The sequence below is a fragment of the Rhinoderma darwinii genome, chromosome 2 (genome assembly GCF_050947455.1).
Source record: "Rhinoderma darwinii isolate aRhiDar2 chromosome 2, aRhiDar2.hap1, whole genome shotgun sequence".
NCBI lineage: Eukaryota > Metazoa > Chordata > Amphibia > Anura > Rhinodermatidae > Rhinoderma > Rhinoderma darwinii.
Genome location: NC_134688.1, coordinates 260618089 through 260643871, shown reverse-complemented (window position 1 = coordinate 260643871; position 25783 = coordinate 260618089). Strand labels below are relative to the sequence as shown.

Here is a 25783-nt window from a genome sequence, read left to right as displayed (position 1 = left end):
TCTAGAAAAGAAAACAAAGCTCTAACCACTATAAAGATGTATTGAGAAATTAATCTGCATGTTGGACCTAAAACATTGTGTTAAAAATGTTAAAGGGTAACAAAACGTTCGACAAACTTCTGACATGTCATAGTGACATGTCATAAGTTTTGATTGGTGGGGATTCGAGCACTGAGACCCCTACCAATCGCTAAAACCAAGGGGCAGAAGCGTTCGTGTGAGCGCTCAGCCGCTTTATTTCTGTTTGGCTTTTTCCGGAAATCAATGTATCGGAGTACGGGCTCAAAAGAAAGTCTATGAGCCCGTACTCCGTTACATTGGCTTTCAGGAAAAAGTCAAGCAGAAACTAAGAGGCTGAGCACTCACACGAGCGCTTCTGCCGCATCGTCAGAAGTTTGTCGAACGTTTAGTTACCCTTTACCATTCACTTTAAAAAGTATTTTTTCAGAGCTGTATTAAAAGGACTAATACATTACATGTGGTAGCAACATTTTCATCCAGAGCAGCAGAACTACAGTATATCTATATACAATAACCTAATGGATTATTTTTAGCACTAGTCTATTACATATAAAAATCCACGTGTACGATAGATAAAAGTATTGGTACACAAACACATTACACCTACAGGAGCTTTTATGACATTTTATTCTAAATCCATAGGCATTAGTATGGAGTTGTTCCCTCCTTTACAGCTAAAAAAAGATTCCACTCTTCTGGGAAGACTTTCTACGAGATTTTGGAGTATGTCTGTGGGAATTTTTTCCCATCCCTCCAGAAGAGCATACGTGAGGTCAGACACTGATGTTGGATGAGAGGGCCTGGCTTGGAATCTCTATTCTATCTCATCCCAAGGGTGTTTAATGGGGTTGAGGTCAGGGTTCTGCGCGGGTTGGTCAAGTTCTAACACCAAACTGGACCTTGCTTTGTTCACTGAGGCACAGTCGTGCTGGAACAGAAAATGGCCTTCCTCAAACTGTTCCCACAAAGTTGGAAGCATACAATTGTCCAAAATATCTTGGTATGCTAAAGGATCAAGATTTCCCTTAGGCCTTATTCACATGAACGTCTTAAACGTCCGTGTGACGGCCATTGAAACAGCAGTCGTTACACGGCCCTGTATAATTCATTGTGGCCGTTTACACGGTCGTTGTTTCAATGGACCATGTGAAGGGTCAGTAAGAAAATAGACATGTCCTATTTTTTCACGCATCCCACTATAGACTCTAGTCTATAGGGGATGCGTGATATCACATCCCGCAGCGCAGAACACGGATGCACCTCGGACGTGAAAATTTTACTGACGTGAATCTACTAAATTTTACTAACCCATGCCAATCCCTGAAAATAACCCTATAGCATTATCTTCTGACGTGTTTTAGTCTGCCTTTTATAGTGCCTGTTTTAGGGTATGGAGAAATGTATTCAGCACACCTTAGTAGTATCCAACATAGATTTTATTTCTTAAGGTATATGCCAGACCTAGCGCCCTATAGAGCGGTAAGCCGCCATATTCGATTTAAGCAGCGCCATAAGCAAGACTGAATCAGTCCCCACTACGGCTCAGTGCCCGACGAAGGTCTCACAACCGAAACGTTAACGTTGCACTTGTAGCCTCTGGCATATACCTTAAGAAATAAAATCTATGTTGGATACTACGAAGGTGTGCTGAATACATTTCTTCTGACTTACAACTGGGTTGGGACCCTATTTCAATCACCCAAAGAAACTGGTGCTGTCTGAACAAAACCACATGTTTTAGGGTATGTTCACACTGGCTATTTTCAGCCGTTTTTTCCGGCCATAAATGCCCCAAAAAACGGCAAAAAATGCAGGGGGCTGAACAGCGGCGTTCCGTTCCCACGGGACGGTTCTTCCGCGGCCGTTTTTAAAAACGGCCGCAAAAAAAACACCTCATAAAAAGAAGTGCATGTTACTTCTTGAGCCGTTTGTGGAGCCGTTTTTCATTGACTCAATAGAAAAACAGCTCCAAAAACTACCATAAAAACCGCTAGTTGCTTAAACGGCTGAAAATCAGGAGCTGTTTTCCCTTGAAAACCGCTCCGTATTTTCAGCCGTTCTTTGTTAAGCGTGTGAACATACCATTAGGAATAATATACACCTACAAGGGCATAAGCAGGATTTTATAAGGCCAGGATCACACACACTGTTTTGATGCAGTTTTTGTCGTTCTCTTAGCCAAACATAGAAGGTGGCACAAAATAAAGGAGATGCATCAGTCTTTACTTTATACCTTTCCTTTCTTTTGGATCCACTTGCGGCTTTGGCTCAAAAAACTGAGCCAAAAACTGCCACAAAAATTGATTGGGGGTGGGGGGGGGGGGGACTTCAGGCCATACTTCCAATGGGTGTGCATACTTACACAAAACAATCACTTATATACACACTGTGGTGTGTGTGTATATATATATACATACATACATACATACATACATTATCTCTTTCCTCTCTTATACACACATATACATTCATACATACTCACACTCTGTGACACACATATACACACCATAAATACCACTGGGAATTTTATTGGTTAGGACCTAACCTTAAATGTGGGTAAGGTTCTAACCAATAAAATTCCCATTGGTATTTATCCAGTGAAACATATATATTACTCAAGGGAAAAACCACATATATTTGCTATTGCACAGTAAACACATATACACATATACACTCCGCACAAGGATATCACAGCACTGGGCGAATGAATAGCAATGGGTGCAAGCCTCAACAGGACTTGGTCCACAGTCCCTTAGTGGATGCTAAAAACAGAAGAATCGAGGCAGCACAACCAAATATAAAGAGAATTTATTCACCCACAAATGCGATGCTTCAAACCAAAAGGGCCTTTCTCAAGCATGTACACTATATACACTGACACACTTACTCACCATACACACAGATACGTACGTACGTGCGTACAGACAAACCATGACACAGACACACTGTTACCCACACGCATTTTCCTTCTCTACTAGATTTCTTTCATAGAGGGGTGGTAAGCACAGCAGGACAGGACTACTTCCGCCATCAGTGATGTGGAGATGCTCGACCTCTCCCTTCCACTTCCTCTGACCCCACCCCTACAAAAGCTTGATGAGTAGAGCCGCAGAGCAGAGATGAGCCAGGAGGAGTGAGGACACAAAGGGGGAGGTTGTATCCCCATTACCCCCCCCCCCCCTGTGTATGCCCCTCTACACCATCCAGCACCTTATAGCAACACTACAAAAGAACAGTGCAGAGCAATCAGGATTTTATTATGACTTGTTGGTGGCATAAATAGTCTTCAATCTTCCTCTGTCCCCCACACGACTGGTCTCCATTACTACTTTGTGCTGCCTTGATCTATGTGATGTTTTGTCCATGTCAGGTTGAGTCACGTGTCTGCGACCCTAAATAGAAACCATGTTGTTGATTTTCAGCAGGTCCCCCCCCTTTCTTAAACAGACAAACAAACAAACAAACAAACAAACCTGAAGGTCAAAGGCCATACCACCATATCCATTCCTCATACATATTACAATAGTTACATCCCCTGACAATCTCTTTATTGTTGCTTATCTTAAACGCACACACGCTAATTACCCAGGAAGCCAATTAACCTGTCAGTATGTTTTTGGCATATATGAGGAAACCTCCTGAACCACCATTAATGTGCATGGGGGCATCCAGAAAAAAAATCTGATGCCCGATCAATCATTGCATGGATAGCACTACACCTGTGTATGAGCTCCCGACTTCATACAAGCACTACAAAATACATTTTCGCATAACACCCAGATTCATGTAATCAAAAATATCCAACATATATTAAAATAAAAACAAAAATAAACATAGGATTTTATTTCTGTTTTAATGCATTGTCTTTTTTTTTTTTCCTTTGAATAGGATTTTTCACACAAGTATTGCTTGAGGGATGGCTGCCTGCCAGCACCGTACTCCGATATCTATCATTCACCTACCATTTATAACATAGCAGAAGAACAAGACTCCTCAACCAAATTTATGCTTCCTAATAAATATGAGGATAGGGTCAATAATTACCCAATCAGTGGCCAAGGATACATGGAACGACCCACTATGCAAACTTCAGATTCTCTCAATCAGGAGTACTTCTCTTCTCATGGCTTGACGTTCAACTCCAGCAGTGATAAATCTTCATCTGACCGTACCTGCCCAAATACATCCGGATCAGTTACAGACATGTTATTAAATGCAATGAAAGACCAATCCAATCAATGTACTAAAGAAAGCAATATAAATGTGTCGGAGGATGTTCAAATGTTTTCTCTTACATCCATGCCTACGAGCAATCTATTTGACAGCCTGTCCATACCGGACCCTAATTCCTTAGTGAATGTGCCCTTTGATACATTATGTATAGTGGACGATAATGCACACATGGACAACTCCGATGAAGAATCTGGAAACAAGAGCTTCACAGACTCGGAAGATTGCTTAAAATCATTGAGTACAGAGTTTACAGACTATAAAATATCTGATTCCAAAGTTGCTTCAAGGGATGAAAAAACACAAAAAGATTTGAGTTCAGACTATAAACAGAGGACTTACATGATAAGGAGATAATGAATAGACAGAAGCCATTATATTTATTATTTTACAGATACAGACTAGTATTGTCATGGATGACATAAAGTGTATATAAGTGTGTGTAAATAATTTATATGTTTGACCCTATTATATAATAGTATAAATCACAATTAAAAAGGACTGTGACCTTAAGGGCTACACAGCAGATTTTGCGTAGCAGGTCCTGCCGCAAAATACGCTGCGGAACTATTCTGCTGCAAAATTTCCTCCATGTGACCATGCCTTTAAAAGTGTTGCCGACCCTGTGGCCAGGGATTTTGGCACTCCAGGAGGAGCCCCTGACTTCATTGTCCATTCATTTAGTTTTGTTTTTATTGCTCCATTGCTTTGAAAGTAAAAAAAGGAATTAACTTTGCAATAGGCCTAAATAATATCCTGTAGTTTTGTATACAGCTCCTTTGCAGAACTATGTGTCCATGGTAAAAAAAAATATTCAAACAAATGAGTAGTCTGATTCTGCAGTAATATTGCCATCCATTTGTCGCCTACTTCTTGCTAACCTTCCACATGTAAGTTAGTAAGCATTGGAAAGTATGACTGCAGGACAAAGTTTTTTTAACACTATATGCAAAGTTGATTTATCTTTTTATGCATCGGAGCAATAAAAAACAAAACAAGGTAGACCTTCTCTTTGAAAAATAAATTCTTTAGTGTAGGGTAATTATGCATATTATTGCTGTGCAATAATGATTGCTCTACTCAGACAATGGTTTTTGTGAAACAAATTCTATATAATATTGTCCTTTTTTTTTTTTTTTCATATTGGACTACTATCCAGTACAAAATTCCTCACTATCTCAGTTATGTCGATTTAGTGGTCGTTGGTGGCATTACACTGTACTTTATTTGTGTTTGGGCAGTTTGCCACAGTTCGGGTATGGTCCTACACACCGGATACATTGGATTTTCTGCAACCGAATATCTGCAGCGGAATCTCCAAAAAACGCTGATAAAACGGTCACAGAAAGCCACAGCATTTTTTCTGCGCTGCAATTTTTCCGCAGCGTTTTTACCTGTGGATACAGGGACCCAAGCTCATGACTACCTTCAGTATGCTAAAAAAGTCATTTACTGCTGATTTAAATTTTGGGGAATTTGTCCTGAGTTGGCTTCTGTTCCAATTTTAGGTAATTTAAAGAGGACCTGCCAGCTCCTTTTACAGCTCTTATTTAATAAATACATTCCATATGTCCTACTAATGTTGAGGCACTCAGAATATACAGTGTCAGTGTGTTCTCCTAGCGAGATCTCAAAGAATATGATCTAAGCAGGTGTGCGTTGATCAGATCGTATCAGATCAGTGTAAAGAGATGCCACTTTGGCAAGGGGCACCTGGGAAAGTCCTGTTGTCACTGGCCATATCCGTAAAAAGAAGTAGCGCAGGAAAAAATGTAAGTGCCCCAATGCTGGTTGGACATATGTAAAATGTGTATGGATTAAATAAGAGGTGTTAGAGGACCACACAGGTCCTCTCTAAGGATGGACAGCAGAATCAAAATCCCGAACATAAGTGTACATGCAGACTTTCTAGTAGATTACTACAATTCGAGTTTATTCTGGTTCATTTTCTTCCTCTAATGACGTGAGTCGTCTTCTCTTCAGAATCCAGGTACATCATATCAAGATGTTTCTTTTCTATATGATGACCCCTCAAACAGTTTTGCTAGGTCAATGACAGAAGGCAGATGTTAACAGGGAATGTCGAACACTTTAAAGAGGACCTGTCACTAGGTCATATAAGTTGAAGTGTTTAACTGACCTGAATAGCGCTGTCGTCCTGATTCCAGCGCTGGTTAATTTGTTGTAGGTAGCCAACGGGGTGGAGCTATCTTCCCTGCCTCTGATGTTGACCAATCAGCGTGAGCAGGGGCGTAGCTAAAGGCTCATGGGCCCGGGTACAAGAATTCAGCCTGGGCCCCCCTACCCCTCCCCAACACCACCATCATCAGACCCCTGCGCGTGCCTATGCCCAGACGCCTTGCCCAACAGCCCCCATAGTATAATGCCCCCACACAGTATAATGCTCCCATAGCTGCCCCCACACAGTATAATAACCCATAAGGTATAATACCCCCATAACAGCCCCATACCGTATAATGCTCCCCATACAGTATAATGCCCCTATATCAGCTCCCCATACAGTATAATGCCCCCATATCAGCTCCCCATACAGTAAAATGCCCCCTATATCTGGTCCCCATACCGTATAATGCCCCCCATATGAGCTTCCCATACAGTATAATGCCCCCCATATCAGCCCCCATACAGTATAATTCCACCATATCAGCCCCCATGCGGTATAATGCCCCCCCATATCCACTCCCCATACAGTAAAATGCCCCCATATCCGCTCCCCATACAGTATAATGCCCCCATATCAGCTCCCCATACAGTAAAATGCCCCCTATATCTGGTCCCCATACCGTATAATGCCCCCCATATGAGCTTCCCATACAATATAATGCCCCCCATATCAGCCTCCATACAGTATAATTCCCCCATATCCGCCCCATGCAGTATAATGCCCCCCGCAATATAAGCCCCCCATAAAGTATAATGCCCCCATATGTGCATAATAGAAAAATAGCATAATTACTTACCTATCCTTGTTCCCACGTCGGGTGACTCGCTCAGGGCACAGTGAATGCTGGATCAAGGAGATGTCAGCTCCTTGCTCCAACATTGAATGGAACCGGGACCTCGGTGAGTGACTCGCGACCCCCCGGAGGTCTTCACACGAATCCCCAGGGGGACGCGACCCACAGTGTGTAATGTATTGTGTTGTATTGTGCAGTTTGCGGTGGAGAGAGGAGGGGGGGCTGTAATTTAACGCCCCCCCCCCCTCTCCACCGCAAACAACACAATACATTACAAGGCAACACAATACATTACAAGCCAACACAACACAATACATTACATTACAGACTCTGCAGCTCCTCGAGTCCTCCGCACCGGCTCTACCACTGCACTGGCTGGAAGACTTGTCACGTGACAACACGGTCGCATGGTACACAGTGTTCCATGTGACCGTAACCAGGAAGTGCCGGCTTCACGGCACAGAAAATTAATTTAACAAGTATGCTGTATGGCAACGGGGGCCCTTGGGCCCCCCAGGCTTAGGGGCCCGGTCGCAACTGCGACCGCTGCGACCCCTATAGCTATGCCACTGAGCGTGAGGCAGCTTGAGGGCAGTTCAGGCCCTGTTGGCTAACTACAGCAAATTAGCTTATGGCACGCTGTTGTGTTGGATTCCTATATCTTTGGAAACAGTAAACCAGTTCAACTTATATGACCTAGTGACAGGTCCTCTTTAAACCAATGGATAGCCTCTTACCTCGCTGTTAGTTCAGGTTATTCCAAAAAGCATAGAGTCATCTGCCTTGAAGGGAAACAATTGTCTCCAGCTGTCACAGCACTCTCTCTAACTTGTCCCTCGGCTTGCTTTCATAACACTTGTATAATGAATTTTAATATCATCCAGTCAGTTTCTAGTCGGTTTCAACCTCCTGAATAAGGCCCCAAGCATACGACCATAATTTTTCGTCCACAATTACGGACCGTAATTGTGGATCGAAATACGGTCTTATTAATTTTTATGGTGCTCAGACACCTTCCCGTATATTTACGAGGTGGTGTCCGGGCCGTAGACATAATCTGTAAAAATAGGACGTCCTATATTTTTTTATTTTACGGACCGTGCTTCCATACTTCTAATGGGAGCACTGCCTGGAAATGCAGATGACTCTCCGCGGCCAGTCGTGCTCGTAATCACGGACTGTGATTACAGGCACAGTCGTGTGCAGGGGGCCTGAATCACATTGGGTGGGATCTTCTATGGCAATTGTATACACGATCGCCTCATTATTTGTGCTAAAACATCATCTAGGAATCCTTCTGTGACCACCAGAGTCAGAAAACCTTTCCAAAACTTACATTGTCAAATACCAACATTACAGTATTCACTAATTGACGTCTTCCATAATGAAGAGAGAGAGAGTACTCCCTGCAGGTTTTTCATCTATCCTGAAGTCTCTAGAGGCATTGAATCTATTAACACCCTGTACTACTGGCCTGCTAAGTCTTACCATAGGTCCTTTATTGGATGCCACCTATCAAACTATCTTTTCTGTATTGCGAGTAAATCAATCTGAACATCCCTTCTAGAGATTTAGACTTGCCAGTGTGCAGAAATGTACGCTGTCTGTGTAATATCTTGCACTCCATGCACCCTAATGCACTTTCTAACTCTGCACAGATATCAATTGGGTGACTGGCTCATGCAGCTTTGTGTCTTTTCTAACTTTGTACAAAAGATGGCAGGACCATAGTACAAAGTAAGCACTTTTACCTCCTTGTGTTGCTCCTATTTCCTCCATAGATTGTAAGCTCTTGTGAGCAAGACCCTCACTCCTCTTCTTTGAATTGTTAAATTACTTGTCAATCTGTAATATCTGATGTTTGTACATGTACCCTCTGAATTGTAAAGTGCTGCGGAATATGTTGGCACTGTATAAAGATTATTGTTATAACTACCCAATATCTGGTCCATGTTTGTTTGTTTATGTCTGACTTGTACATAGTTGCCAACATTTTTTTTTTTTTCCAGGGACACTTAGGGTGTGGCGTCTTTGGTGGGTGTGTCTTATGGGGGTCTGGTTTATCTAGTGGCTATGGTTAGTGGGGCATGGCTTTCCTTCCAGCATTTCTGCATACAAATATACAAATAAAAATGTCTGCACTAGTTTGGCTGACAGTTACTATGGTGGTCAGTATCTCTGTCTGGTTATCCAGTTGTTTACAGGCACGTGATGTCTTACTTTATCACTAGGGCTAGGCGATATGTGCTGGCAGCGTAAAAACCAGCGTAGATAGTGCCACACTCAGTGCCCTTTGTACAAGGTGTTCCACACTGCCTCTAGAAGATATTGCCACACACTGCTCCCTGTAGATAGTGCCACAGTGCCCTCTGTAGATATATGGACAGTGACGCCATGGGCTCATCCAGTAGCAGAATCCCCTGCCAGAGCATTAGCAATGCTCTGGCTGGGGATTCTGGTGCTCCAGGAGAAGCCCCTGACGTCCCTGTACATATATGGACAGTGAAGTCAGGGGCTCCATCTATGAGCGGAATCCATGGCCACAGCGTCAGTAACGCTCTGGCTGGGGATTTCGGCACTCCAGGAGGAGCCCCTGACTTCATTGTTCATATATGGACCGTGACGTCATCAGGGGCTCCCTCTATGAGCGGAATCCCTGGCCAGAATGTCCACAATGATCTGGCCTGGGTTTCCGCTCCAGGTGGAGTGAATGGCAGAGCAGAAAGCGAATAGTGTCCTGAGGACGCAGATGCAATTGAATATAGCAGTTGGCAGGACACATCCCGGGACAGTAATTTGCAGAGACTGTCCTTGTAAATTCGGGACAGTCCCGGCAAATTTGGGACTGTTGCCAACTATGCTTGTATGTAAACTGTAAAAAAATAATCATTGCATGCATGACCGGCCTTTGATACGTTCGACCAGTGCGGTCGCACAGGGCGCCAGCCGCCACACGGCAAGAGGGGCGCCAGCGGGGATACACACACTAACTGCAGTCGCCTTTCCACCCGGGTGCTTCTTAAATTAGTGTCCGTCGCTACCGCTGTAACGGCCCTAGCGGTGACACCGGGCATGAGGGCGGTGGCGCTGCTGCTATAGCGATAGCAATGGCACTATAGCAGAGCAGGGAGGCATCTCCCTGCTCTGCTATCTACTAGCGCCACTGTAGCAACCTGAAAGAGTGGAATCCCCATGTGGCCGGGGATTCCGCTCCTGGAGCACTGCTTGATGTCTCTGTCCATATATGGACAGTGACATCTGGGGAAACTCCTGAAGCGGAATCCCCGGTCGCAGCATTGCAAACACTATGACTGGGGATTCCACTCCAGGAGAAGCCAATGACTTCATGGACACAGACGACAGGAGCTTCTCCTGGAGTGGAATCGACGGTGACAGCGTCAGCAACTCTGTGATCGGGGATTCCGCTTCAGGAGTTTTCCCTGATGTCACTGTCCATATATGGACAGACATCAAGCAGCGCTCCAGGAGCGGAATCCCCGGCCACATCCGTATTTTGTGTGCTCCTGCACGGTTGTCCTTTTTTGAATGTCTATTGCCCGTCAGCTATCAGGGTCATTTCGTAGTCCTTGCACTACAAGTGGGCTGTGTGGCACTACCAACCAGGGGGCTGTGTGGCACTACCAACCAGGGGGCTGTGGGCTGTGTGGTACTACCAACCAGGGGGCTGTGTGGCACTACCAACCAGGGGGCTGTGGGCTGTGTGGCACTACCAACCAGGGGGCTGTGGGCTGTGTGGCACTACCAACCAGGGGGCTGCGTGGCACTACCAACCAGGGGGCTGCGTGGCACTACCAACCAGGGGGCTGTGTGGGCAGTACCTACCAGGGGGCTGTGTGGGCAGTACCTACCAGGGGGTTGTGCGGCACTCCCTACCTGGGGACTGTGCGGCACTCCCTACCAGGGCTCTGTGCGGCACTCCCAACCAGGGGTCTGTGCGGCACTCCCAACCAGGGGTCTGTGCGGCACTCCCAACCAGGGGTCTGTGCGGCACTCCCAACCAGGGGTCTGTGCGGCACTACCAACCAGGGGGCTGTGCGGGCAGTGCGGCACTCCCTACCAGGGGGTTGTGCGGCACTCCCTACCAGGGGTCTGTGCGGCACTACCAACCAGGGGTCTGTGCGGCACTACCAACCAGGGGTCTGTGCGGCACTACCAACCAGGGGGCTGTGCGGCTCTACCAACCAGGGGGCTGTGCGGCTCTACCAACCAGGGGGCTGTGCGGGCAGTGCGGCACTCCCTACCAGGGGGTTGTGTGGCACTCCCTACCAGGGGATTGTGCGGCACTCCCTACCAGGGGTCTGTGCGACACTCCCTACCGGGGGTCTGTGCGGCACTCCCTACCGGGGGTCTGTGCGGCACTCCCTACCGGGGGTCTGTGCGGCACTCCCTACCGGGGGTCTGTTCGGCACTCCCTACCAGGGGTCTGTGCGGCGCTCTTTACAGGGGGCTGTGCGGCGCTACCCACAAGGGGGCTGTGTAGCGCTACCCACAAGGGGGCTGTGTGGCGCTATCCACAAGGGGCTGTGTGGCGTTACCTACAGGGGGAATATGTGAGTGGTGGGCTGATGGTCATTTTAGTGTGAGTGGCGGGCTGATGGTCATTTTACTGTGAGTGGCGGGCTGATGGTCATTTTACTGTGAGTGGCGGGCTGATGGTCATTTTACTGTGAGTGGGGGGGGGGCTGATGGTCTTCAAGTGGTTTCCGCCTCTGACCTCCAATTGAAATTAATAGGAGGCAGAAAATACCTGCGGCGCTCGTTTGGAGCTTTTTTTTCCTGCGTCTTTTGCATTCTCTTCAACAGCTTAAGAAAAAACACAAAAAAAGGTCACACAACACTGTCAGTTGCTGAAAAATTTTTGAGGCAGATTTTTTTGCCTTACAAAAAACGTGTGTGAACATAACCTACGAGTGTAGTGCTTCTTCTTAGCCATTTTCTGTCTTTCTCAAAAAAAAATTGGTAAGGGAGCCCTGAGGAAATTTTATTTTTCCAGTGCTGCCTCGAGTCTGAAAAGGTTGGGAAACTCTGTACTAGGCTACAGGATCCCATCATGGAGAAGCTCAGTTCGTCATGGGAATGGGGCCTAGGTGAGTACAATTTTTGTTTTTGTTTGGGGGCACGGTCTACAAGGGGAAGGTGGGAGACTGTATGGCACGGTCTACAAGGGGGAGGTGGGGGACTGCATGGCACTGCCTACAAGGGGGAGGTGGGGGGCTGTATGGCACGATCTACAAAAAGGAGGTGGGGAGGCTATACAGGGAGGCTATATGGCAAAATCTACGGGGGGCACTATACTGTGTGAGGGCCACTAAGCGGACATTATACTGTGTAGGGGTACTACAGGTGGCATAATACTGTGGGCACAATTATAGGACAAAATACTGTGTCCTTGAAGGGGTTGTAATATATTATTCAATATTATTATTATACTGTATGGGGGCACTAAAGGGGCATTATAATTTTTTTATGGAGCATTTTTTTTTAATGATGGAATGGGGCGCCGAAAGATCATTTCGCACAGGGCGCCATCTATCCTAGGGCCTGCACTGATTGTATGTTTAGTGCATCTTCATGCCACTATTATACGGTCTTTCAGTGTCTATAGGTGCTAGAGATCCAGGAGATAGCAGTATGTATATTCACGCAGTTTCTATACTAAACAGAAAAATACAAGGCTGTTTACAAGAGAAAACAGCCTTTGAAATCCAGGTGTTTTAACTAGATGCAATAAATGTAGTCTATAGAAGTGTATATCAACCAGTCTACCTTAAAACCCAGGCAGTATGTGCCGTTTACTGAAACCACTAAACTTTTGTTTATGCCCTGTGTTTGGTATTGAATGGGAGTGAGCTGCTATACCAGATATAGCCCATGAACAAAAGTGGTGCTGTTTCTGTAAAAAAAAAGCAAACCCTTTTTTTTTCTTCTAATCTTGACCCCTTAAATTCTGGCCACTTGTGATAGTTCACTGCAATAAAATAAAAGCATTCAATGTTGGCTGAATTGTCTATATGCATTGAGCCCCCCCCCCCCCCTAGTGGTAGCTTCAGGCAGCCACAATTTTAGCTTTTTATTACTCTACCTGAAGAAAGGGAAGTAGGTTATTTGGAGCTCCGTATTGGTACAGTATGTAAAGCTATTTTTTGGATACAAATCCCTGAATAAAATCTTGCTAATCTACAAAAATTAGGGGAAAATTTTAATATTCCTCCCCATTAACAAGTGCTCCGGTGTGATAATTAAATCTTGGTGGCATCGTGCCCGTAATGAATTCATGTCATGTTCCTTCCAATTAATTTTTTCCATGATGTCGCATAGCAGCGATATTGCGGATGACGCGGTGTCACTCCTGCCTAGTCATTACACTGGAGCGTAGAGGTCCAGTGAAGAAAACTGGCAGTAAGTGCTGTATATTAGAATTTTTCTTTTCTTTTTTGTGGAGTGTTTATAAAACTGTTCAAGTCCCCCTAAAAAATGTAAATTAAATCTTAACATGAAAAAAAGTAATGAACTAAACTTTTTCAATTAAAAAATAAACTTGTTATGGGTGGTAAGTGGCCCATAACCTCTATTGCAACTGAAAAGGCCATCTGTGAACAGAGGACAGGAGCAGCATATAACTATATGCATTTATATCTGTATATTTAAGTCATCATACTGTATATGTGTGCGTATACTAGTCCAAAAAGAAGCCAGTTGTTCCTGCAAAATGTGTTTCGTCACTTCTATGTAGCTCTACTTACTATTTCTTGGCCAATGTCCGAGACTAGTATCCATCTTCTCGCTAGAAAAGCAATAACACCTGCCACCTAGCTTTACCTAATGTAGGGAGTTCAGGAAAAGCACCAGCTTTGTTAGGCAGACCTAGTGGGATGCGCTTATCCACGCCAGCCCAGTGATCAGCAGAGCGGCGTGCTTTGTTGGTTTGAGTGCACATCCTGCACTGCAGGCATTGCCACAGCTAGCAGGACTACGACTGTTTGCGATCCAGGATCAGGTTCAATCCTCTGACCAGGATTCATCCAGCGGCATTGTAATTTCTTATTATAGGATTGCAGAGCTTCCATTTTACAGAGCACCATCTGTTAAGTAAAAGCGGTACCTTGTCGCAGTCTGACTGCTGTGAACCCAGGTCACAGTAATTCATTCTGACCTGTGTTACTTGACATTACTATCAGTGGCACAGATCTCACTCTGCAGCGCAATGTACCCCAAATATAAGTGGCACTAGCAGTCTGGGTAAGGCAACTTTACATGTCTGTATTTTGCATCAGTGTTTGTAAGTCAAAACTAGAAGAGGGTACAAAACACAGAAGAGGTACAAATGTTTCCATTCTACTTTTTTCTCTGTGTAGGTTCCACTCCTGGTTTTGTCTTATCCTGAGGACAGGCCATCAATTTTATCTCACAAACAATCCCTTATTAGTATAAAACTTTTGCATCAAACTAGAATTTTTTAATGTTCGTCATTGCACATTGTCATATTTTGCATGGGAAGTGGCAAGTTTTTTTTTTTTTTAAACAAACCTTTTGATGGAGTCATGTAGGTATATTGTTAGAGGTTGTGCAAAGACTTGGGGCGAAAAATTTGCTAAGGACTGGAGGTCACAATACAATCTTACAACCCTGATCTAGAACATAATGTCATTTGTGATCCTCGTATAGTAAGGCCAGATATCTGCATTGTGAGAAACTAGACATGGACCGCACAATCCACAATATATACGTTGATCTGAGCCGCTAGGCATGATTTAGAAACATGAACATGAGGTTCTTTGTAAACATTTTGATCAAACCGTATAAGCCCACTTGCCACTTCACGGCGACCTCTTTAAAGTGGGTCCCTACACTATTGGCTGCAGCACCGCATGGCGGCCCCCACCACCACAGCACCGCTCCCGCAGAGGGAGCAACCCAGTGGTCCAAAAGCACCCATGCCTTCAGACCGTGCCAAGCCTCCTTGGCTCTGGGCCACGTCCCCCCACAAGTGCAGCACTACAGCAACAGACACCACCATACAGCACCACACCAAGTGAACAGATGGAATGAGCTCACCTTGCCATGCGCCCCCAGTGGCCAACTGAGAGCACAAGCAAGAGCAGGAACACTTATGAGGTCATTCCTGAATTAAAATCAGCTGGGTATTTTTTCAAATGCGTGGAGTGCTGGTACCAAGTAAAACAAAAGAAATTAGGAGGATAGACTATACAATATCAGCATTGTGAGAAACTAGACATGGACCGCACAATCCACAATAAGGCCAGATATCTGTTAATAATCTTTATTTCACCAAACTGTTCACTATATTGCAAGACCAGTACAGGTTTATTAATTTTCTGAGTATAAACATCCTTAATTGTTTTACTGTTTTGGGTGGTCACGTGAGTTTTTAGGCACCATCTTGTCTGCTCTACCGAGCATCCAATTGGGATATCCCCTGGTGTGGATTCTAGATCTAATTTTCATTGATTCTTGAAAACCACAGAATTACTACAATTTACTTACAATTACTACAACTATTAAATTCCTCTATGGGGATTGACTTAATAGTATGCTGAGGCTGCTCACTGTGATCATGCTAAATGGTATTCGCTGCGGTTTTCTTACAGAATGTAGCTGGTTGGATGATTTGGCCTGCAAAATCTGTAAGGTGAAGACCCAAAAAGCTTATAAAAGTAACTCAGGCAGCCCCACCCATCTGCTATTGGGGACTTATCCTTAAGGATAGGCCTTCAGTAGAAAAGTCCCAGAGAACTCATTTAAATTCATTGTTGTTAAGATGTTTTAGAAGCGTGGTGTGTCAGATGCATTTCCGTGAATCCATTTAAAATCAGGGTTTACATAAATTATAAATAGTCACTGGTTGTTGAAACAGTAAAAATTGTGCCAATAGATGCTGTAAGAAGTCACCTGCAACATAAGCCCCCAAATAGCCTAAAAAAAAAATAAACGATACAGTTGAAAATGATAACCTAATGCCCATAAAGCTACAGTATTTGGAAATATAAAAAAAGACTCCAATTCATGCTGAGCTACTATACGCTGTTTCCCATAACTGCCATTCACTGGTATGGTAGCTACGAAAACAGCTTGGCTCAGCAGGAACCATATCCTGTGGATATGCCATAAATGTCCCAGATGGGCAAACCCCTTTAAATGCAACACTTAAGCGCTACTCCATGGGGCATTTCCCATGCTTGAGAAAGGCCTCAAGAGTAGGGCTGAAATGCTGCATTTGGGTGAATAAAGATCCTACAATTGTAACTTTATTTGGAGTTCTGCCTCATACTTAAATATTTCTGTATAAATAGGGACATGAATTGGATGCCCCCAGAGGATATGCACCATGTAACCATATAATTTATATACACAGTCAAGTCACATTATTATGACCACCTCCTACTTTCGATGTTGGCGAGCGCAGCCCATCAAGGAAGTGATGTGTCGTGGGCTGGCTTGGTGGGTATATAAGGTGCGCGATAGGCTGTTTGAACACATATCACCCTATGTTGCCATGGATGAAAGGAGCAATTTATGAGAGTTGGAATAAAGGGATGATTATTAGCTTTCGGGCCAAGGGTGGCAGTATTTCTCAAACAGCGCAGTTTGTGAACTGTTCGCGTGCTGCTGTGTTGAAAGCATATCGTCAGTGGACAAATGGCAGCATTGGGAATAATTAACATGGATACTGCGGAGTACTACGTGATGTGAGAGATGAATGTCGACTACGAATGTGCGCGAGGGCCAAATGACATGCTACAGTGGAGCAGCTCACCATGAAATTCAACCAGGGGGCTACCAGACGTGTGTCTTAAACAACAGTTCATCAAACCCTACTGCGTATGGGGCTCCGAAGCAGACGGATGGTCACTGCTTCTATGCTAACATAGGTGCATCAGGAAAAAAGGCTTCAGTATGCACTGCAGTATCGGGATTGAACCACTGATGATTGGCAAATGGTTGCCTTTTCCAATGAGTCATGTTTTCTTCTTCATCGAATGGATGGACGTTGGTGTGTCAGAGAACGAATACCCTGCAACCATTGCTGGAAGAACATTAGCTGGTGGCGGCAGCGTCATGGTCTAGGGTATTTTTTCATGGCACTCTCTGGGCCCACTCATCCATGTTAAGGGCACTCTGAACTGATTTAGTTATGAATCCATCGTTGCAAATCACGTCCACCCATACATGCTGTTTGTCTTCCCTGGGGTAGATGGAATCTTCCAGCAAGACCATGAGACATGTTACACGGCTAGAAATGTCAGACAGTGGTTGAAAGAGCACGAGAAAGAGTTCCAATTACTTCCCTGACCCCCTAATTCACATGATTCGAATTCAGTTGACCATCTGTGGGACAAACTCAATCTTGTTGTTCGCTCTATGGAGCCTCCCCCACGCACCCTCCAGCAAATGTGGGATGCACTGCAGTCAGCATGGCTCCGGATATCTGAGACAACCTACCAGGGGCTAGCTTACTATGTCCACATTGTAGCACGATTTGTTGCATTCAGTGCATTGTACACTAAGGCTATGTTCACACGGGGTATTTTGCCGAGTTGTTTGACGCGGAAACCGCGTCGCAAAACTCGGCAAAAACGGCCCGAGAACGCCTCCCATTGATTTCAATGGGAGGCGTCGGCGTCTTTTTCCCGCGAGCAGTAAAACTGCCTCGCGGGAAAAAGAAGCGGCATGCCCTATCTTCGGGCGCTTCCGCCTCTGACCTCCCATTGACTTCAATGGGAGGCAGGCGAAAGCGTATTTCGCGCTGTTTTATGCCCGCGGCGCTCAATGGCCGCGGGCGAAAAACGGCGCGAAAATCGGCGTGCCGGGAGAGGAATATCTGCCTCAAAGTTCCAAACGGAATTTTGAGGCAGATATTCCTCCCCCAAAATACTCTGTGTGAACATAGCCTTAGACTTCTAGAATGCTAGAAGATCTAATAGATTGATTGCTGTAGGTCCCTGATGATTTGCGGCAGAAATAGATAGCAAAGAAACGCGTAGGGCTAATAGTGGGTAGGATAGGAATTAAGGGTCTTAGCACTTGAACCATATTCCTTGCACCTAACTTGGATGTGCTGGACTGGGATTGAATCTATCGACCGTGCAGATCTCTATAGGTGTGGCTCTTAGGCCCCACCTATATCTCTGATATTAGATGTCCAGTTTACAAACATATATAAAAATAGATAGTAACTAAGGTACAAACTTGACATAAATATATGTGATGTTATTTTTTTTTAGCATTATTACCTACCATACTAGATTAATTTATTTTGTGTCAATGCAAAGTGCGAGAGCACTAGACACATATTCTTGATACATTGTATAATTTATCTTGTATAAGCTGACATACTTATGATACAAACATTGGCAGTGAAGCGTTGACTGCCAATTTATATATCCCATAAACGGGTCAGAGACTCAAAGAAAACAACCTACCAGTAACTTAATCGAGTCACTCCCAGCCCGTCTAGCTGCTGCCGTGCTGCACACGGCAGGTTACCCTGAATATTAGCTGGTGGTCACAATAAACTGACTCGACTGTGTATGTGTATATGTATATGTGTATATGTATATATATATATATATATATATATATATATATTTATTTGTATGTGTGTATATATGTATAAATATATCTGTGTGTATATAGATATATATATATATATAGGTACACAAAAAATGTCAACTGCACAGTCCAGGTCTCATAAAAATGAGGGTGCAAGCCCGCCAGGGATACGGCCATAGTCTCCCAAGGTATATATTTTTAAAAAAACAGGCAGCACTCAAGTTGTTGCAAAATTAGAAAAGGTGTTTTATTCCATCAGTCCAATACAGCAACGTTTCAGCTCTTCAATAGAGCCTTTTTCAAGCTAGTGAATGCATATTCAAACAGCATATATATAGGGAAAATACAATCAAGTGGGAAGTGCTTGCATCACATGGCAATCCACCATGAAACCACACATGCAGTGAATAATGAATGAGCAATCATAAAAAGAGTTAACAACAACACATGCAATGTTATGACCTGCCAGTGTGCAGGTTCCAATTCATAAGTGACACAATAAAATTCTGTGAATCTTCGTGATTGTACATAATCGGTTACAGAAATCACCTGTGAAAATAGTACATAATAATATGAGGAAAACACACCATGTTGTAATCGGCCATAGTGTTTCAAATGCTGCCGCGCTAATCGCGGCACCTTTCGTGCGCTACTGCGCATGTCCGGGAAGTAAAATATGTCAGGAGTGTACTATTACATTGCGCATGTCCGCGCAGTCGCACCGACTACGTCAGTATCGCCATTTTTATTGTGGGAAAAGACAATATCCATCCATTATAATTATATATATGTATTGAACATTGGAGGTAGTGGCACTACTAATTTAGTTTAATTAGTGGACTATCGCATTCGAGGTGCTATTCACACTATATACCTTGTGCCACACCTTTGCCTGCTGTATCTTTGGGGCTCTCCTCCATCCTAATATCTAACAATATGGATGGATATCGTCTTTTCCCACAATAAAAATGGCGATCCTGACATATTTTACTTCCCGGACATGCGCAGTAGCGCATGAAAGGTGCCGCGATTATTATATATAATTACAGTAGGGAGGTTCTTCGTGCACATTTTGATCAAAAAGTGTATGCCCACCTGCCACGACCTACGCTGCACATACACCCAGAACTGGGACTAAGCCTACATATATCTTGGGATAGTAGGAACCAGCATTAAACTAATTAAAATCCCCCAGGGCAGAATGGGAAGAGTGCAAGAACGAAAAATGGAGGCAGTTACTAACCTTACAATTATGAATCACAAAAACAACACAAAAGTTTGGACAACACATTCCAACAAAATTAAATAAAACGTGTATGCAGGTGCAAGAACGCCTGTGACTGCAAATTTATACAGCACACAAGAAAATAGCGACAGCACACTGCAAACCATAATGTAACCTAAGCCACTAAATATAAATAAATATGCATTACTGCTAAATCTACTTACAATACGGAGGTTCCTCGCATTCTGCAAAGGGTGATTTTAATTAGTTTAATGCTGGTTCCTACCATCCCCAGATATATGTAGGTTTAGTCCCAGTTCTGGGCAGGGGCGTAGCTTAGCTGGGGGGGGGGCAGGCGGGCCATGTGCCCCAGGCGCAACTAGGTGGCAGGGAAGGGGGGGTGCCGCAGAGCAGCTGATCGCTGCTGATAGACACCTTGTATGTCGGACACGTGCAGCAGCGATCAGCTTTACGAAGAGCCAGGAGATCACGCAGCGGCGTTCTGACTGGGGTCTGTGATGGCCAGGGAGTGGACCAGTCCAGTCACCTGACCTGTCACCTGACAGCCGAGAAGCAGAGGAGAAAGCTCCGCCCACAGCCCGTCCTGCAAGAAACCTGTGATCCTGTCAGCATGGATACATGGTGAGTGCCTGTGTGTGTGTATACAGTATGTGTCTCTGTGTATACAGTATGTGTCTCTTCATGTGTTTGTCTCTTTGTAAAAGTCTGTGTTCAATATTAAAGTAGAACAGATAAAATGCAAATATCTGTGCTGCCTCCTATATACCCTGCTTCCCCTATATACCCTGCTTCCCCCTATAAACCCTGCTGCCCCAATATACCCTGTTGCTATATACCCTCCCCCTATAGATAGTGCTCCACATATAGCCCACCTCTGTAGATAGTACCTCACACATAGCTCCCCCTGTATATAGTGTCCCACATATAGCCCACCCCTGTAGACAGTGCCCTACATATAGCACCCCTGTAGATAGTGCCCCACAGGTAACCCACCCCTGTATATTATGTCCCACATATAGCCCACCCCTATAGATAGTGCCCTACAAATAGCTCCCCCTATAGATAGTGCTCCACATATAACCCACCCCTGTATATAGTATCCCACATATAGCCCACGCCTGTAGATAGTGCCCTAAATATAGCTCCCCTTGTATATAGTGCCCCACATATAGACCCCCCTGTAGATAGAGTCCCCACTGTAGATAATGCCACTAACAGTTTCCCGTTCCCGCGCCGTCCGGTTGCAATAGAGATATGCCCTCCTCTGAGCAGGTCTGCTGGAGCTAAACGACGCAAGCGCCGCTTCGTTGAAAGGCGCTGATTGGCAGGGCAGAATGACTTGCCCCGTCAATCGGAGCCTTTCAAGCACGGAAGCGGTGCGATTACGTCATTGCGCCACTAGCGTTGTTAAAAGGTGCTGATTGGGGGGGAAGTCATTTTGCCCCGCCAATCAGCGTCATTGTAAGGCGCTGAATGGTTGGGCACGGAATGTGCCCAGGCATTCAGTGCTAATGCTTGCATTTGTACCTGTGTGCTATAGACGCAGGTGCAATTACTGCAAGCGGGGGTAGCTGTCGTTAGCCCCGGGGCTAGCGACGCCCCCGGTCATGAGAGTGAGGTCCGACCCATAAATGTTATAGGCTCGGCAGCAAGAGGCCCCGTAGTAGCATCGCTACCGCTGTAGCAGGCATAACGGCGTGTCGGCGGGCGGCACAGGCCCCCTCGAACCGCGGGCCCTGTAGCAGCCACTACGGCTGCTACAGCGGTAGTTACGCCACTGGCAAGGAGGTTTTAAATTTATTGCTGATCAGTTTATATACATACACATAGACAGATTTATGGGAGAGAAGGTGGTAAGATTATATAAGAATATTGACTATGTGCAAAATAACTGAGATTCTTCGCAATGTAATATGCAAGCCTTTCTCACTCTACAGAAACACATGTGCAGCCATTGGGCTATTTCACAAGACCTGCCTTTCAGGTTGTAGATATAATTGACTCTTGAGTCATCAACAACCTTGAAACAAGAAACTCCCATCTGGCATAGAAAAAAAGATCTTTGACACCAATATTTTCTTAACACTATTATGTCAAAGAGTGCGCGATATACAACATGGACAGTGTGTTACCGGTTTCACTTCACGAATAAGCCAAACAGTGACTAAATCAAAGCTTGATCATTTATGGATTTTAAAAGTAGATGAAGAGAACATATTTATACCTGGTATTCAACTTGCTTTCAGGTAAGATTTTCAAGCGTCTTTAGCTTCAGAATATTTAAGGGGCAAAAACAAGATGATCCAGAGTTTCACAAAGGCTAGTGAGCATAGGAAGCATACATGCAGCTCTAGGGCAATTTTTAGTATCTATGTGAATAGTGCTTCGTAAGATGCTCAATTACTCAATGGGTGTTCTTTGTATTTTCTATCTATCTATCTATCTATCTATCTATCTATCTATCTACACTGGTGCTATTTGTATATTTGTGTTACAAATCTGACCTATTTTTTCACTCGGGTTGCTTAAAGGCTATGGAAACCTTTGGTGACCACTTTTTTTTTTAAATTAAAGGATGTATATGTTTATAATAAGTACTTTTAGTAGTAACATTTCTTAAAAATGTTACTTAGTTTCAGTGCTCCAGCTTCTATGTATCCACTTTAAATAGAAGCTGGGGAATGCTGCTGTGAGACAAATTAATCAGTGAGCTGGTCTGAAGGTTCGGCTGACAGTCTCCTGTGTGTCTCTAAGGCCTCATGCACCCGACCGTAGCCATGTGCACGGCCGTGATTTTCGGGTCGGCCGGCTGCGGACATTATTTTCAATGAGCCCGGACCGCAGAACACGGCCGTAATAAGACATGTCCGTTCTTTCTGCGGTGCGGGCTCCCGGGCCGTGCACGAACCGTAAAAACTACGGTCGTGTGTATGGCCCCATAGAAATGAATGGGGCTGCGATTCTTCCGTGGATTTTCGGGGGAATTGCGGCCGCAAAAACACATTCGTGTGCATGGGGCCATACTCACACAATCTAACCCTAAGGCTGGGTTCACACGACCATGTTACTTCCGTAATGTAAGGAACGTTTTTCGGCCGGAAGACCCGGACCGAACACACTGCAGGGGGCCGGGCTCCTAGCATCATAGTGATGTACGATGCTAGGAGTCCCTGCCTCGCTGCAGGACAACTGTCCTGTACTGTAATCATGTCCTGTACTGTAATCATGATTACAGTACGGGACAGTTGTCCTGCAGCAAGGCAGGGACTCCTAGCATCGTACATCACTATGATGCTAGGAGCCCGGCCCCCTGCAGTGTGTTTGGTCCGGGTCTTCCGGCCGAAATACGTTCCGTACATTACGGACGTAACATGGTCGTGTGAACCCAGCCTAATACTGATCAAACCTAAATGAAAGGGGTTTTCCCATCTTGGGCATTTATGGCATATCCACAGGATATGCTATAAAAGTCCGATAGATGAGGGTCCCACCTCTGGGACCCGCACCTATTTCTAGAACGGGACAGAAAACAATTGTGACCCAGGGTAGTCAGCAGGTACAATAAATATGGTCAATAGAAGGAATGCCTGCTGGCAAACAGTACCCTTTATCCTGACCACCCAATAGTAATAAAGAATAAGTTAACATTTTTATTAAGCTACGTGTAGCAAAAGACAGACCACATATATATCAGTTTAAAACTATCACTGCCTAGAGCCAAAGTAGAGGTAATTCGCTGAAGGAATCAGTTAGCGAAACATGTCGGGGGGGGGGGGGGGGGCTCTATATGTTTTAATTTCCTGCCTTAGCCGAATTTATCCCTCCATAAGCCACATGGTATTCACTGGCTGTAACTGACTCCTTGTGTGTCGGCCAGCACTTACTTCTGGGTGTTTCAATACTTTGCTGATTCCTTCAGCGAATTACCTCTACTTTGGCTCTAGGCAGTGATAGTTTTAAACTGATATATATGTGGTCTGTCTTTTGCTACACGTAGCTTAATAAAAATTTAAACTTATTCTTTATTACTATTGGGTGGTCAGGAAAAAGGGTTCTGTTTGCCTGCAGGCATTCCTTCTATTGACCATATTTCTAGAACGGGACCCCCTAAACCACTCTAGAATGGGGCCCCCCGGAACTCGGTAGATACGGAAACATTGCGCAGTTCGCCGTGCTACGCTGTTTCCGTAACTCGCATTCACTTCTATGGGAGTTACAGAAACAGCGTAGCTCAGTGAGCTTGGCTATTTCCGTAACTCCAAACCACCTGACCAGGAAGTGGCCGGGAGGCAGCAAGAGCAGAGTAAGCTACTTACACTTCTTTTTCTAGGGCGTTTTTTTACGCACCCATTTTTCAAAATGGGCGCGTAAAAAAGGCCCGTCAGAGCAGAACGCCGTTTTATTCCATTGAAATCAATGGGCAGATGTTTTGAGGTGTCCTGCTTCCGATTTTTCGCCCCTTTTTCGGCCGTTTACAGCCCGAAAAACAGCCGAAAATAAGCCTTGTGCACATACCCTTAGGTTTATATTGTGTGTTAGAGGCACATCAAAGCCGCTGTCAAATATGCCGTTGGTCCAGTTGTCTGACAGATTCGGCTTACAGTGGCATTCTGTAGCTTCTATATAAAATAGATACAAAGAAGCTGAAACTAAGCAAAATTTTTTTAATAAATATTATATTAGATAAGTGCTTATAATCAAAATATCCATACATTACAATAAAAAAAATGAACCAAAAGTTTTCATAGCTTTTAAGACATTGAAAACAATCAATGTCGTCTGGCTTTTAATGGAGAATCCATGTGTGTTCATAGACAGGAAAGACTGCATTTTACTTTACCCTATGTCTCTTCACTCCCCACCATCAGCATTCTAAAACATTATTTTCATATATATACACACACACACACACACACACACACACACACACACACACACACACACACACACACACAATGTTTTCCTGATGGCTGTGTGTAAAGATCTCACAGCACAAGACTGTGGCACAACAGGATCCTTAGTTTCACAACAAACCTGTGAGTAAGGTGACTGTAGCTGTGTTAGTGTACTTGTAATATAGAAATGAGGTGGTGATGTCATTACGCCCGCCTGCACTACTAAGAGAGGCCTGTAGCCTGATCTACCCTGTCCATCGTGGGAATGGGTGCAAGGTGAACTGCTCATTTAGGGGACACTGTTACTTGGTGGTCACACTAAGGGGGCACTATTAACTAATTGTGTAGTCTATTTTGGGCCTTAATGACCAAGCATTTTTTTGTATTTTCATCGTCCCATTCCAAGTGCTATAACTTTTTCTTCAATATAGCCATTTGAGGACTTGTTTTTGTGGGACAAGTTGTATTTTTAATGGCACCATTTTGGGGTACATATAACTTATTGAATAGCTAGAATATTCAGTTCTGGTCTCCAGTTAATAGAAAGGATGCCCTGGATTTGGAAAAAATACAAAGAGGACCAACGAAGCTAATAAGGGGCATGGAGAATCTAAGTTATTAGTAAAAATTAAAAGAATAAAACCTCTTTGGCCTTGAAAAGAGACTACTAAGCGGGGACATGATTAACTTATTTAAATATATGAATGGCCCATATAAGAAATATAGTCAAAACCTGTTCCATATAAAACTCCCTAAAAAACAAGGGGGCACTCCCTCCATCTGGAGAAATAAAGGTTCCATCTGCAGAGGCGACAAGCCTT

General features: G+C 44.4%; 2 protein-coding genes and 1 long non-coding RNA gene across 3 annotated transcripts in view; 2 read left to right on the top strand and 1 right to left on the bottom strand.

Annotated features, from left to right (window-relative positions):
- The window catches only part of IFNLR1 (interferon lambda receptor 1), an 85558-nt gene extending 80276 nt beyond the window's left edge, over positions 1-5282 (top strand). The window contains exon 7 of the mRNA XM_075850511.1: positions 3910-5282. Within this exon, the coding sequence (XP_075706626.1) occupies positions 3910-4608 (699 nt within the window). The 3' untranslated portion in view covers positions 4609-5282. The remainder of the gene's footprint in view (positions 1-3909) is intronic.
- LOC142741117 (uncharacterized) overlaps positions 3350-25783 on the bottom strand; it is a 57651-nt gene continuing 35217 nt past the window's right edge. Inside the window, exons 2-3 of the long non-coding RNA XR_012881003.1 lie at positions 4066-4193; positions 3350-3413 (exon numbers count right to left, since the gene is read on the bottom strand). This is a non-coding gene — a long non-coding RNA (uncharacterized LOC142741117). The remainder of the gene's footprint in view (positions 3414-4065; positions 4194-25783) is intronic.
- IL22RA1 (interleukin 22 receptor subunit alpha 1) overlaps positions 22271-25783 on the top strand; it is a 33263-nt gene continuing 29750 nt past the window's right edge. The window contains exon 1 of the mRNA XM_075850510.1: positions 22271-22313. Coding sequence (XP_075706625.1) covers positions 22271-22313 — 43 coding nt within the window. The remainder of the gene's footprint in view (positions 22314-25783) is intronic.